Below are 16,216 nucleotides of genomic sequence, written 5' to 3'. Positions count from 1 at the left end.
TCTTTCATGATGTTAATTATCTCTCCGTCTAGGGCCGAGGACCTGACCCTCAATGTCCGCGATTCAAGCCCTAAATCGTGTATACGAGTCAGCTCCGTATACTTCCGGGAGATTAAAAATAGAACGATAATGTCATTCTAAAAAGAGACGGATGATCACATTCTCAAAATAGAACGATGATGTCATTCTTGAAATAGAACGATGATGTCATTCTAAATAAAAAATCCAATATGGCCGCCGCGCGTCTGTAAATCAACAAGGCCGCCGCGCATGTGTAGTGAGGTCATTTCTTTTATGCAAATGAGTAGCTATTAATAGAAAACAAAATGGCCGCCGCGCATGCGCAGTCTTGGGGCTAAAGAGACGCCTATACTACTCACAACTATAAAAGAAATAGTCTTGCACCGGTTGCAACTTGGCAACGTTGTGAATATGGCATTTGGTGATTATGTACACATCTGGTTCAACTTGAGTAGCGTATCTCTCAGCGTTGTGGAGTCCGAATCCCACCAAGGACATTGACCAAGGAAATAACTTGAATGTCGGTGGTTCTGTTCTGGTATTTAAACACAATATTATGGCTCTGAAAAACATATGAGCCGCGTCACGACAAAACCAACGTAATGCATTTGCGACCAGCATGGATCCAGACCAGCCTGCGCATCCGCGCAGTCTAATCAGGATCCATGTTGTTCGCTTACAAACCCTATTACAAGTAGAGAAACTGATAGCGAACAGCATGGATCCTGATCAGACTGCGCGGATGCACAAGCTGATCGGGATCCATGCTCGTCGCTAATGCATTATGTTGGTTTTGTAATGGCATGGCTCATATATACTGATAAATAAAATATTAAGTAAATTGGACGGACAAAAGTTTTTTGTTCGTACGGAAGAGCGCAATGAAGTCCTATTTCACCAGTTTATCTGGAAAATAGCCATATGGCATCTAGGGTCTGGTTTTTCGAAGCACAGATTTTTTTCAGGTCTTAAAATCATAAATTTCACCTGATGAAATGTAGATTGAAGTAAATAGTTAGTACCCTGTTCCTGAGTGTTTTAATCTGAGGTTTCCTTTATTATGTAATGGGCCTTTAAGGAAATGACTACGAGATTAGGTAATAGATTTGCCATGCTTTTAGGGATTTGAAACTACCATTTAAACGTCTGGACTGACTTTGCTTAAGCAGTATTAACATACGATTATATTTTCATACATTCTTAGTATATATACTTAGGATATTCTTACTTTCATTACTAGATTCTGGACACATTTTATTGACAATTGTAATCACGGTCCACTATACCCGGTGATTACCTGGGGTGTTTAAACTCCTGGTAAAGGCCCCACACTTTGGAAACAAGAATATAAAATACGACATTTCCGCGGCCATTTTGGCTCACTTTTCCCGCCTTTATATACATTGTTACAATTTACTTGGCGCGCAATATTGTTGAGATGTACAGCTGCTTAAAAAAGCTTGATTTTGAAATGGATAAAAAACAACTTCTAAACTATTAATAAAATGTGACAGTTGGAGTCTTTATTTGTGTCTTTCTGATTCGTCTTTTTCCTTTTAATTTTATGGTTGCATATAAAAACCCATTTTGCTCGTGTCATCATCCCTTCACAAAGCGATTTATATCGTGATTTCCTCGATAATCACACTTTGTTTATTTTTAAAATGAATATATATATTTCTAAATCCGATCGGATAAATCGATTACCTAACTATTTTCCGATGTTTGACGGAAAAAGTCGAAATAGTGCGGCTAATGTCCCGAAGCTACTTGTTATGTATCGACAGACGATGCAGTCTTATCTGTTTATATTTGCATAAGTAGCAGTATTATCGATAAAAAGTTTTGTATTGTTAAACCGTTCATTCAGGTATAAAATATTCTATTTAAATACGACAGACTTTTGACCCAGGTCTAATACATTTGACGATAACTTTCTTCATTTAACGGTTGAATTGTGTATTCATAAATATCTTGGTTTGTGTACAAAATATGCATCGGTCTTTTCGGAATGCTAAATTGAACGATTCTTTTAAAAGTTTAAGGTTTTAGTAAACGAAATGTATGATTTATCTGAACTATTTGTGTGATCTGTTATCGGTAGGTGTGTCTTTCACAATTAGAGATTATATTAGGATAAAACAATATCAGTGTAGGGCACAGGAGCACGTTAAACACATTTAAGTAAAAGTTCGTGTGATTTTTCTTCATTTTTCATGTGGATAAGCTTTTAAACTTGAAATTCAAGATTGTAAACTCAAATCTGAACACACATGACAAGTTTTTTGAAAATAGTGAAACTAATCAGTTTTCGGATATGTTAATTTTGACTAAAGATGCCTCGTAACGTAAGTCAGCTAGGGTTTTTTATTCACGGAGCGGAATAAATTGGTTTAATCATGGGCGAAAGTGGTGGCCAGCCCAACAAGGACGAACAGTGGGTTCGAATCCAGGAAACAACGTTCCGAAATTGGTGCAATGAACAGTTAAAGGTCAGTGGTCGATCTATTGAGAACCTCGCCACAGATTTGTGTGACGGTGTGTGCCTGGCAGCGCTCGTGGAATCATTACAGGTAATCATCAGATCATTGAATCGTGACATCTATGCATTTGCCGTCATTAAACGTTAAATTTTTAACGGTTATAATACTATATATATGTTTCAACTCCTCAAAACAATTGGTTTAAACATATTTATTAAACAGTGTTAAAGCTCGATTGCTAACAAGTTCTTGCAACTTATATCAATCACTTTCGAGTCCGCTTCCTGGAACCAACCAGTATTGATGTCATATGAAGAAACATGGTCGTCACCCGATTATGGTTCGAACCCATGATCCCTGGGTTGAGAGGTAGACACCTTAACCAATTACATATTCAAACATTTAGGTATAAACCACCACCGTTCAATGCATCTCAGCTTAAACCGTATTGGAAGTTATTGTAACATCTAAGTTTAAACACCTCCAGGATACCATTGAAATATCTAGATTTTAATGTTAAACTTCTAGGTTGTAACTTGTAGTTTAACTGATTAGAGAGTGTTTCATTAAGCATATATAGCTTCCAACACAATCGAACTAAAATAAATTAGTATAAACTAGACTAACACGACTATACATGCCAAAAATGATAAGCTCAAAGTCACGGGGGAGGAAGTGTTACACGAAGGATGGAGTTCTTATGATAACTTGTTTGGAGTTCTTATGATAACTGTCACGGAGTTCCTGGAAAACGTTACGGATTTATGTGGAAAACTTTTCTATATACTTGGAGAACTCGCGTAAATAATGGTTATTTTTAACTTTAAATGGGGAGTTTTGAGGTGCTAAATTAAACTTTGATAATTAAGCTTGCCCTACATATTGAATTTATGTTTCAGAAAAAATCTTTTAGTCCATATTTCGTCGCCGTTTAAAAAAAAAAATCTGGTAGTTTTGAGAAAAAATTTCCAAATTATTTGCTAATTCGTACATATTGACCTTTTCATTTGTGACCTTCTTCGTTGCTATACATAATCACCTAATTATAGTGGAGAGTTGCAAACATAAAGCCCGGGCTAATAAATGTATACCCGATTTTTCTAATGTTACGGAGTTCTTGTGATAACTCAAAATATGTCCTGGAGTTCTTATGATAACTTTTGTTACTGCCAGTGTGTTTTCTTGTGCTTAATTACGGCACATTTAAGCGTATTTTATTAGTCAATAAGTGTATAAATCATTATGAAGCATAGTACGCTTATCATTGGCACAAAATTTGGTTATATAACGTTGGTTTTGATCGTGTTTTTAGTTCCTAATTAAATTTGTGCGAAATCATATTGACATTATAAAACCCAACGAATGCCTAAATGTTTCTGTGTATACTGTTCGTCAACAAAAGTTTTATGTCATAAGTTTCTGCAAATGCAACATTGAGGCCATGTGGGCAAAATTAAAAACACGATCATTCAATATATCTGGAGAAGACATGAAACTGCTTTGGTGTACAGTCTATATAGGATACACAGGTGCTAAGCTATCTTCAGGAACGACCGCCTCCGTGGTCGAGGGGTTTGAATCGATTACTTCTAATCCAGTTACCTCTCGACGTGGGTTCGATTCCCGGGAAATGCTTTGGTAGTTTAGCACGGAGGAAGGTAGTCTAGTACTGGTGTAACTCTCCAGGAACGATGGTTAGGAAACTACCCGCCCATATGACTGAAATACTGTTGGGAAAAGGCGTAAAATGAAACAAACAAACAAAAATCTTCAGGAAAACCTGAATCAGCGGTCACCTGTATTCAGCAGTAACATGGCTTAAACCGCCAAGGAAAAAATTGTTTTAAAAACTTACCATTTTTCTCAGTTACATGTTTTAAGCAACCGCCTTTCTAAAGCAGACAATAAGTAGTTGGGCTCAAAAGCGGCTAAGTAAATTGTATCATAATATACAATGTATCGTATGTAACCGGGATACCCTTCACACCCATGCACCCGAAATGTATGATCTTTTTATGCATAAAAAAAATCAACCGATTACTACCGATCTCTTCGACAGATTTGCACGTGCCCTACGGGTTCGAGCGAAAGAAGTTCGACAATATATTTTTGTAAATCAGTTACAGCAAAAGTTGTTGCAAAATTTCCAACAACTAGGACTCCAACTTTGATAAGAAAAATGTATGCAGTAATTTTCCGAAATATGGAGATTGCTGTACGTCACGTGATGCTACATTGGATTTAATAGAGAAAGGAACAGGGTCGATAAACGGCATGAACCTTACGGTGACTCACATATCTTATTGAAGACTTACTTTCTATCGTCATATCATTGTCATAGAACTTTATACGTTTCTATGACAAAAAACTGATACCTTTTAGAAATTGTTCTAAATGTTCTCTAAAACTGCCAGGAATAATGTATACTAGTATATGACGAAATCATGCTTGAGTATTAAATTCAAAGCGTCTTTTTATCCTGTAAGTAAATGCTCTACATCAAGTATGTTTACAGTCATTCCAATAAAATAAAAAACACACACACACACACACACACACACACACACATACAAAGACCAAAACAAACACAAAAAAACACAAGAAACGGAGGTAAGAAAAATATCTATTGAACTGAAAAACACGATCAAAACCAACGTTATATAACCAAAATTTTTGTGCAAATGATAAGCGTACTATGCTTCATAATGATTTTACACACTTATTGACTAATCAAATACGCTTAAACGTGCCGTGATTAAGCACAAAAACATTACTGGCAGTAACAAAAGTTATCATAAGAACTCCAGGACATATTTTGAGTTATCGCAAGAACTCCGTAACATTTGAAAAATCGGGTATAAATTTTTATTAGCCTTGGCTTTATGTTTGCAACTCTCCATAATAATTAGGTGATTATGTATAGCAACGGTGAAGATCACAAATGAAAAGGTCAATATGTACGAATTAGCAAGTAATTTGGTAATTTTTCTCAAAACTACCAGATTTTTTTAAAAAAGGCGACGAAATATGGACTAAAATATTTTTTCTGAAACAAAATACAATATGTAGGGCAAGTTTAATTATCAAAAGTTAAATTTAGCACCTCAAACTCCCCATTTAAAGTTAAAAATAACCATTATTTACGCGAGTTCTTCAAGTATATAGAAAAGTTTTCCACAGAAATCCGTAACGTTTTCCTGGAACTCCGTGACAGTTATCATAAGAACTCCAAACAAGTTATCATAAGAACTCCATCCTTCGTGTAACACTTCCTCCCCCGTGAAAGTTTGACTATCAATTTGTAGGGCTTATTTTTTCATCAAACACTTTAAAGGCCCAGTGTCGACCTAGTTTTCCTGTCTTCTTGGAAATTGTTCTCGTGATTAGGCAAAAATTAAGTTTACTTTAAAGCTGCATACTTTACTACTCGAGTTATTTATAGCCCTACCATATCTTGATCATTATTTTTATACAGCACAGTTATGGAACGCCTGGACTGTCTTATGTTAAGAATGAATGTTATGTTCGGTTATAATAATATGCTGTTTGGTGCTCTTCTCATCATGTTCAACCATGAAAATAAACAGTTGAGTGGTACTATCATTTTGTTTGGCTGAGGCAGTGTATTATTAGGTGATACTTTTATTATTTTCAGTGGCAATGATATGCTGTTGGGTGCTTTATTCCTTTCTGTTCAGTCGTGAAATAGAACTGTTAAATGGTACAATCAATTATCTTAAATGGTACTATCATTATCTTGGTGTGCTGAATTATATCTTCTCCAGTCAAGTCAATGTGTTGTTCGGTGCAAAGGTCGTTATGTTCAGTGGTTTTTTGGTACTATCATTATGTTCAGTTCGGATGATATACTGTTCGGTGCTGAGGTCATTATGTTCAATAGTGAACACAAACTGTTGTGTGATACCACAATTATGTTGGGTTCATTCGAATATTTTCGGGCAACAAGATGGGAGCGACTAATTTCCATAGGTCACGTCGAGGCTAATGACCACTAAATTGCCAAAACAATTTTCTTCCCCGTAAATATCATCGGGGGCTTACGAACGTTATTTTCATAAATTGGACTTTAAAATACCCAATGGGTTTTTTATTTAGTTAATTCATGACTATACTATACTGTTACAGTCATAATGGGTACAGTATATAAAACTTAAAACATGGGTAAGGGTAGCCTGTTAAAGTCACACATGACCACCGTAAATAAAGCTTAAAATTGATCTGTTTGGTAACCTATAAGAGTCACAAATGGACACAGCAATCGAAATTTAAAATATAAAACATCATAATTATACAAGTAAGGGAACCATATTTGAGTCACACATGGCCACAGTATATGGAGCATATAAGTAAGGGTAGCCTATTAAAGTCACATATGGCCACATCATATGCAACTTAAAATATATGTGTTGGTAAACCATTTGAGTCACACATAACCACAATAAATGAAACATAATATTTAAGTAAGGGAAACCTATTTGAGTCACACATGGCCACAGTATATGGAACATTAAATATAAGTAAGGGTAGCCTATTAAAGTCACATATACCCACATTATGAAGAACATTCTATATAAGTAAGGGTAACCTAATTGAGTCACACTAGGCCAAAATATATGGAACATTATGTTTAAGTAAGGGAAATCTATTTGAGTCACACATGACTAAAGTATATGGGGAACATTATAATATAAATAAGGGTAGCCTAAAAAATTAAGACTCAAGTACATTTCCCTGACTTAAACATTATGTCTAATATATTGTGGCCATGTGTGACTCAATTAGGTTTCACTTACTTATATGAATTTTCTTTATACTTTGGCCATGTTTGACTTTATTAGGCTACCTTTACTTATATATAATGTTCCATTTACTGTGGTCATATGTGTCTCAAATGGGGGTTTTTCCATACTTATATTTAACGTTCCATATAATGTGGCCATGTGTGACTCAAATAGGTTTTGCCTTACTTGTATTATTATGTTGCAATATTTTAAATTTTCGTTTTATGTGTCCACTTGTGAGTCTAAAAATTACCAACACATATATTTTTAAGTTTTATTTACGGTGGTCATGTGTGACTTGAATACGCTACCCTTACCCATATTTTAAGTTTTATATACTGTGCCCATTATGACTGTAACAGTATAGTATAGTCATATATTAACTTTGATAAAATACCCATTGGGTATTAAATATGCCATACGAAATCTGTCCAATTTATGGAAATAACGTTTTTAAAAGCTTCCGATGGTATTTACGGGGAAGAAAACTGTTTTGGTAATTTTTGTGGTCATTAGCCTCGACGTGACTCTATGGAAATTAATTGCTCCCTGCCCGCCATCTTGTTTGACGCGAAGATATTCCGAAGAACCCAACATAATTGTATGACCACTCGGCGCATTGTCAATGACTTGTGCACCGAGCAGTATATCATCTGTTTACTGAAACATAATGACGGTATCACACAACAGTTTGTCTTCACTACTGAACATAATGACCTCTGCACCAAACAGTATACATCTGAACTGAACATAATGACGTTATCACACAACAGTTTTTGTCTTCACTACTGAACATAATGACCTCTGCACCAAACAGGATATCATCTGAACTGAACATAATGATAGTATCACACAACAGTTTGTGTTCACTACTGAAATATAATGACTTCTGCACCGAACAGTATATCATCTGTACTGAACATAATTGACGGTATCATACAACAGTTTGTGTTCACTACTGAACATAATGACCTCTGCACCAAACAGGATATCATCTGAACTGAACTATATGACGGGTATCACACAACAGTTTTGTGTTTACTACTGAACATAATGACTTCTGCACGAACAATATATCATCTGAATTGAACATAATGACGGTATCACACAACAGTTTGTGTTCACTACTGAACATAATTACCTCTGCACCGAACAGTACATCGTCTGAACTGAACATAATGACTCTGCACCGAACAGTATATCATCTGAACTGAACATTATAACAGGTATTCACACAACATTTTGTGTTCACTACTGAACATAGTGACCTCTGCACCGAACAATATATCATCTGAACTGAACATTATGACGGTATCATACAACAGTTTGTGTTCACTTACTGAACATAATGACCTCTGCACCGAACAGTAATATCATCTGAAACTGAACATAATGATAGTACTATTCAACAGTTTACTATTTCACGACTGAACAGTCTTGAACTAAAGCACCCAACAGCATGTCATTGCAACTGAAAATAATAAAAAGTATCAAAGCAATAATACACTGCCTCAGCCAAACGAAATGATAGTAAGGTCTATAATGACTCATGCTGTTGATTTTCATGGTTTAACATGATGAGAAAGAGCTATTTTAAACCGATACATAACAACTGTCACACCCTACAACATATCTTTTTAACTCAACAAATAATTGTGTTACCACATGCCTGTTTTGTTTTAAGAACTGAACAGAAACGACTAATGCCACCCGACAATACATTGACTTGACGGAATAAAATGTAATCAGCACACAACATTACACTTCAATAACTGAGCGCATTTGGATTTCCACCCAGTATTTTGGGATTTTGACCCAGCATATTGTATCTCGGACTCAACAGAATGACATTTAACCATGTATATCAGTCATTCTACACATAAGACAGTCCAGGCGTTCCATACACAGTACATGCATATTTGATTAGTTAGGCACGATCGATCAGACGCATGGCTGATGGTTATTGTATGCAAGAACACGTTCTGTGCAGCTTGATTTGTTTACTCAGTGTTCTTTTTCTTTTCTTGTAAGGTATTTTATACCAATTTTAAAAATGTATATTTACATTAATGTATTCTCAAACTTATTGGGGTCCCAGTTTATAAAGAAAAACTTAATAATCTTACTGCCGAAAATGAAAAACAGAAGCTATCAAAAAGATACCCCTTTGAGGCTTTAATGAAAAACCCCAAATAGCCCCCATACCCCTTTTTTAATCAAACGAGAAATTTATGAAATTAGATGAAATGAAAACCCGGGGAAACCAACAAAAATCCCGACTTTCCCGAAAATAAATTATGGGACTCAGTTTTAGCTGGTATAAGCTAAACCCAAAGGCACCCGACAAAAATTTCTCGAAAGCCCCAAAATGAAATTTTCAAAAATCAGTCCGCTGTCATGAGCAAAGGGAGCAAGTCCCATGGCACCCGGACAAACCCCATACCCTAAATAAATAATCGTGCCCAGTACAGCTCAGTGTCATGACTCAATAACAAACCGACCAAAGCCCCAAAACCCAAAGTTAATTAAGCTATCATTCCTAACACATTTTATAAGTATGGTGGCTGATTTCTGCCATGCCGTTACTTCGTTCTGTCGCGGTTGAAGGGGCGACAACACGAATTAACGAAATGACGACAAAAATTTAAATTATCGTTTTGTCGCACTGTTTTTATCGTTTTGTCGTACTTTCGTGTTGTCACCCCATTCAACTGCGACAGAACGAAGTAACGATATGGCAGAAATCAGCCACCATATATGCCAATAAAATTATATTTACAATTTCGTGGATTTTGTTTTACAATTTTGTTAATTTGGTACTCGATCCGTTGATCCAAAATCACTGTTTACTTTGAGATGTATGTATTAAAATCTAATGCTTTGAGTATCAAGTAATAAAAAAGTACAAGTAAATACAAAGTTATATGTAAAGTGCAAATTTACGTAGGTGGTTGGTATGTAAATAGATTTACACAGTTAAAGTTTCATCTATTTTTATTTTAATTTACAGCTCAGTGATTCTGTATACAGGAATTCTAATTTAGTCGGTATAGTAACATCAGTGTGCGAGGTTTGAAATTTTCACTTGACTGCACACTATACTTCGTTTAAAGACCCATTAATCATCTTAAATGCTTTTATTTTTATTTCTCAAAATTTAAAAAATATATTTTTGGTGTCCTGATGCAATTTCTAGTTTATTCATTGGCCATTTATCTAAACCATCATTTGTTTCTGTTGCTTTTAGGCAGTTAGTACAGTTTTAGCGATTTAGTATTCTGTATGGAAGACAAAATACATATTTGTTTACATTTTGCTATTTTTACGATATTTTTTTTTTTTACATTCAATGTTGCTTTCTCCGTGTGATATGTATCTAACATGTTCCTAACTAATAAATTTAAATAATCAATTACCGCCTCCGTGGTCGACGGGTTAGAGTGGATGACTTCTAATCCAGTTACCTCTCTGGCGTGGGTTCGATCCCCGGGAGATGCTTTGGTAAATTAGCGCGAAGGAAGGTAGTCTAGTACTGTTGTAACTCTCCAGGAACGATGGTTAGGAAACAACCCACCTATATGACTGAAATACTGTTGGGAAAAGGCGTAAAATGAAACAAACAAACAAACAAACAAATAATCAATTTGGTTCCCTGACCTATTATGGTTCCCATCCTAGATGGCTCCCCGTAATACTTTTTAGAAGTGCGCAGGGAACCAGTGTATAGAAATATCTTCATTGACAACAATGTTCAAGCTTACTAAACTTTTGATTCTCTATTTCAGTTTCGAAAGATTGGAAGAGTATACACAAAGCCTACCTCAAAGATACAAAAACTACAAAACGTCTCACTTGCTTTAAAAGCTATCACAGACGATAACGTGAAACTCGTCAATGTTGGTAAGTCAAAATACATATCTACGAAAACTGGTCTGTGTTTGTAAGCACCTCGTCAGATCGTATTCCGAAAAACTGGACAAAGTAGGCCCCACGTCGGATTGTATTACAATATCCGACCATTGTAACAAAGCATCACGTAAGATCGTTTAACAATTACTGGTTATTGTTCGTAAGCACCACTTTTACATCGTATTGCAATTACCGGTCAATTTCTGTAAACACCGCGCTAAATCGTATTACAATAACCGGCCAATGTCTGTAAGCACCGGGTCAGATCGTATTACAATAACCGGCCAATGGCTATAAGCACCACGTCAGATCGAATTGCAATAACCGGCCAATGTCTGTAAGTACCGCGTCAGATCGTATTACAATAACCGGCCAATGTCTGTAAGTACCGCGTCAGATCGTATTACAATAGCCGGCCAATGTCTGTAAGCACCGCGTCATATTGTATTACAATAACCGGCCAATGTCTGTAAGAACAGCGTTAGATCGTATTACAAATACCGGTCTTTGTTCGTAAGCACCGCGTTAGATCGTATTACAATAACCGACCAATGTCTGTAAGCACCGCGTCAGATCGTAATACAATAACCGACCAATGTCTGTAAGCACCGCGTCAGATCGTAATACAATAACCGGCCAATGTCTGTAAGCACCGCGTTAGATCGTATTACAATAACCGGCCAATGTCTGTAAGCACCGCGTTAGATCGTATTAAAGTTGCTGGTCAATGTTTATAAGCACCGCGTTAGATCGTATTAAAGTTGCTGGTCAATGTTTGTAAGCACCGCGTTAGATCGTATTACAATTACCGGTCTTTGTTCGTAAGCACCACTTTGAGATTGTATTACAATAACCGACCATTGTTCGTAAGCACTGCGTTAGTTCGTATAACAATAACCGGCCATTGTTCGTAAGCACCGCGTTAGATCGTATTACCATAACCGGCCACTGTCTGTAAGCACCGCGTCAGATCGTATTACAATAACTGTAAGCACCACGTAACTTTTTTTATCACTGTTTGTATGCATGATGGCATAATTTGTTTTACAAAACCGGTCAATTCAGGAAAACTGGCTTTTTACTTACCAAAACAAATTGAAAAAAAAATCTTAATGTTCACCTTGTGTAAAAGGAAATAAATAACAAATATTATCGTAACCTTTTAAAGTTATCTCATTCTATTCACTCTATTCGATAACCTCATATCCGCACAGTAGTTGGTACGTTTACCTTGAAGGCGGTGATCTTCCTATACTAGCGATTATACGTTTTTATCATCCAAATATCGCCCTGTTTTCTTACTATATATGAGATACTTAAATACTGAAAAATTTCAAGCACTCTTTACATTCGTAGTCCCACTGATAACACGTCTAACTTTGTGTGATTTGCTTAAATCAGGTTATTGAATTTATGTTTTTATTGTAGTCAATAGTTGGAAGTCATGTTTGAGTACTTAGTTGTTGTTATCGCTATTTTATCTTTTTAAGTGATTTACATAGCAAAAATACGCTTCTGAAGGACACCTTCTGGTGATTTTTCGCGACAATTAGAAGTTGTTTTGTTTCTAAATCGGGAAACATTCTCTAATGGGGGAATAAGGGGTGGAGTATTTATCATAGTAATCAATTGCCGAGTGGTTAAAGTATTTGGCTCCAGATTGCCCCTCAGCGCTGAAGGTTCGAGTACCGCGAGGGGCTTTTGATTCTTCCATGTGAGGAAGCTATCCAGCTAGCTGTCGAGGCGTGTGTGGTTCTACTCAGTTGTCCGTCTGTGCCTGAAATAATTCACGAAAGGCCCTTAACCAGTAAGCTAGGTCGCCATAGAACATTTGGCTTAAAATTCATAGCAATCATGTCAATGCCTTAAATATGTGTCCAGGCTACTTGATAGTCCGAAACAAAATAGTTGAAAATATGCCACTCTATGTTCTTTTACATGTATTTATATCTAGTTGGGTTTTACACGTAGTTAACAAAATCCGTCAGGAATTTAGACAAAATTACAACATCCGTCAGGAATTTAGACAAAATTACTACATCCGTCAGGAATTTAGACAAAATTACAACATCCGTCAGGAATTTAGACAAAATTTTAGGATTACAAACTCTAATGAAGCAGTAAATATTGACTGTTTTTGTGTAGTTGTAAACAAACCCGAAAGGGCTTCCGCCTTCTTCCGACAGTTTTCGTAAATCCTATCGTGGTACATTTTTTGTCATGTGACACGGTGTTTCTTACCGTCACGCCATTTTTGAGGAGATAACAATATGGTGACTCGCGTACATCCTCACTAGGGTCCGTAACAATTTAGAACATACTTGATTACCAGTAGACATTGTTTGTTTTGGGTTTTACGTCACATCGACACATTATAGGTCATATCGCGACGTTCCAGCTTTACTGGTGGAGGAAGACCTCAGGTGCCCGTCCGTGCATTATTTCAGGCACGAACGGGCACCTGAGTAGAACCACCGACGTTCCGTAAGCTAGCTGGATAGCTTCCTCACATGAAAGAATCCAAAGTCCCTGTCGGGATTCGAACCCACAGCGGTGAGGGGCAAGTGGTTTGAAGTCAACGACCTTAACCACTCGGCCACGGACGCCCCTGACCAGTAGACATGAAACATGATGAATATTAACATAATTAGCAAACATTTGCACTATATTTTATAGTCATTAATCTTGTCAGACCATATTGAAAACAAGGTGTAAAGAAGGCGTGATACGTTCCCTTGTTTTGATTTAAGGCTTAAAGCCTTAACTTGCAGGAACCAAACGTGATTGGCCTCTGCCATCAGTAAAGAGCTAGGCCAGGTTGCACTTCCTTGCAATCTGACCACGCTCTATACCGTTGTTTGAAACTCTCTTTTTTTAATTTTGATAATTCATTACGCAATTTCACAGGTTTAACACTCATTGATTTGCATGTTTGATTACGCTTTAAATATTTATATATACTTTTTTCAGGCGGGGACGATATTGTCAATGGAAACATTAAAATCATTTATGGACTTATCTGGAGTTTGGTACAAAGGTACCAGATTTCCGGTAAGAAATCAAAAGCGCCACCTAAGAAATTAATGACAATTTGGTTCCGATCATTACTTCCGGAATTAGATGTCACAAATTTTACAACAGACTGGAACGACGGCGTAGCGTTACAGTAAGTTCTTGCTCTCTTCTATATTCATTAGCCGTAATCCTATTGTCAGAGCATTATAATGAAATCCTTACGGTGTAGCGTTACAGTAAGTTTTTAATTTATACTATATTTATTAATATACTTACTGAGCATTATAATGAAATCATTGGCAGATGGCTTGCTGGTACCAGACGAGAAGTTCAGTACTTGCCGTTTGGTCAAATTTCAGCTCTTTGTTATGCAGACTTTATTTCCAGTTTTCATTATTATACTTATACATAAAGCAGACGACATTTTTAGCAGACGTCAATTTACCGAGCATGCAAACGATGCAATTCGTTCATGAATTTGGTCGTACCTCCGACGAGGTTACGAAACGGTCATAAATTTGATGACGCCATAAGCTTAATTATAGTCACATTCTCGAAGATTTGCATCTCGAACCAGTCAACTACCTAATTAATTACTCAACTACCTGAAAGTTCTTCTATGATGTAAATAATTCTGATCAAATTTTGTCATATTGATTTTGTTTATATGGAAAAGAAAACTTTGATATAATCCAAGATTATAGCGTTCTCTCGCTGAAATTATATCATCCGAATCGTTTAATATCCGTCTTGTAAGATTTCAGCCCCGGTAAATAGTTTGTAATTTGTATACATTTCAGTGCATTGATAGACCATCTTAAACCAGGAGCGTCCCCGGACTGGAGAAAACTCAGTCGAAATAACAGGTCAGTTTGTGCTTAAAGTATTTATTTAAATCGAGATAATATTTTTATACATTGTAAAAATACTGCAACTTTGTGTTATGGTCAAATATGAAAGTTTCCATTGTAAGGTTAAAAGATTTCAGGATACAAATTGAAGAGGCGATGTCATTGCCACAACATCCAATGGTTAAGCAATCAGTGAACCAGCCTTCAGTATTTTGTATTCTCAATGTGAGATTTGGCGGGAAATAAATAGTAGCCAATTAAGGTAAAAAATGTGTCGCAATTGTCCACATGGTTCATGTAATAGTTTATAGTATTAAATAAACTATCTGAAAATAATACCCGGATGTCAGACAGGTTAAACTTCTTTATATAATTAGTAAAAGTACATAGATCATTTGAAAACTAAGACGGAAAAAAGAAGGAAAATACCAAACCTTGTCATTATTAACATATTTTTGTCATCCAAACCACAGGTGTTATGTCTCTGCAAAAAAAAGATAATATCAAGTTTGATCGGATGAATTGTATACTGTCTTGTACTTCAGGATTGAAAATTGCCGACGAGCAATGGTGATAGCGAAAGAACAACTGAACGTGCCACGTGTTATTAGTCCTGAAGATTTTGCAAATCCATCTCTCGATGAATTGTCCAGTATGACTTACTTATCATATTTTGTAAAGCACGAGTCCCCGGGCTACTATCACACCCTAAACTGGGCATGCAAACAGTTGAGGACCACAAATATAACTAATCTATCGGTAAGAAATAAAATATGTTATTAAGTTATACTATTATAACATGATAGTGGGTGTGGTCCTGCAGTAACGATTTAGGTCTCAGGTTCGACCATACTGAACATACCAAAGACCAATCTGACTAAAGTTCAGATCTACTTATTTCTTACTGGAGCGTTATTTAGAGCTGATTTTAATCAGATTGACCAAAGGCAATTATGTAACAAGTGGCTTCTTTTGGTCGATGTTGCTTAGCACTAAAGGGATGTTCTTGAACTTGTCGTCTGCGAGAACTTGTCGTCTGCGTCACTATTATGTGACTGGGTGGGGTATGATATAAAATAATTATTATAATATAAATATGATATTTCATTGAAACAACATTACAAGTTTTTGCATA

The 16,216-nt window shown here is 36.2% G+C and overlaps 1 protein-coding gene across 1 annotated transcript; it reads left to right on the top strand.

The window, feature by feature from the left end:
• Window positions 1-1,860: 1,860 nt before the first annotated feature.
• On the top strand, window positions 1,861-15,840 carry LOC132756729 (filamin-B-like; the record flags this gene model as incomplete). Its single annotated transcript, XM_060747862.1, is given in 5 exon segments — window positions 1,861-2,594; window positions 11,092-11,206; window positions 14,186-14,381; window positions 15,031-15,096; window positions 15,627-15,840. Coding segments are annotated over 5 exon segments (765 nt in total), but the record flags the coding sequence as incomplete, so codon positions are not given.
• Window positions 15,841-16,216: the final 376 nt, after the last annotated feature.

Source organism: Ruditapes philippinarum, unplaced genomic scaffold (assembly GCF_026571515.1).
Source record: "Ruditapes philippinarum isolate M1 unplaced genomic scaffold, ASM2657151v2 ctg18677_1_1_1_1, whole genome shotgun sequence".
Classification (NCBI taxonomy): domain Eukaryota; kingdom Metazoa; phylum Mollusca; class Bivalvia; order Venerida; family Veneridae; genus Ruditapes; species Ruditapes philippinarum.
Note: the sequence above shows the minus strand (reverse complement) of the source record. Positions and strands in the feature narration are given on the sequence as shown.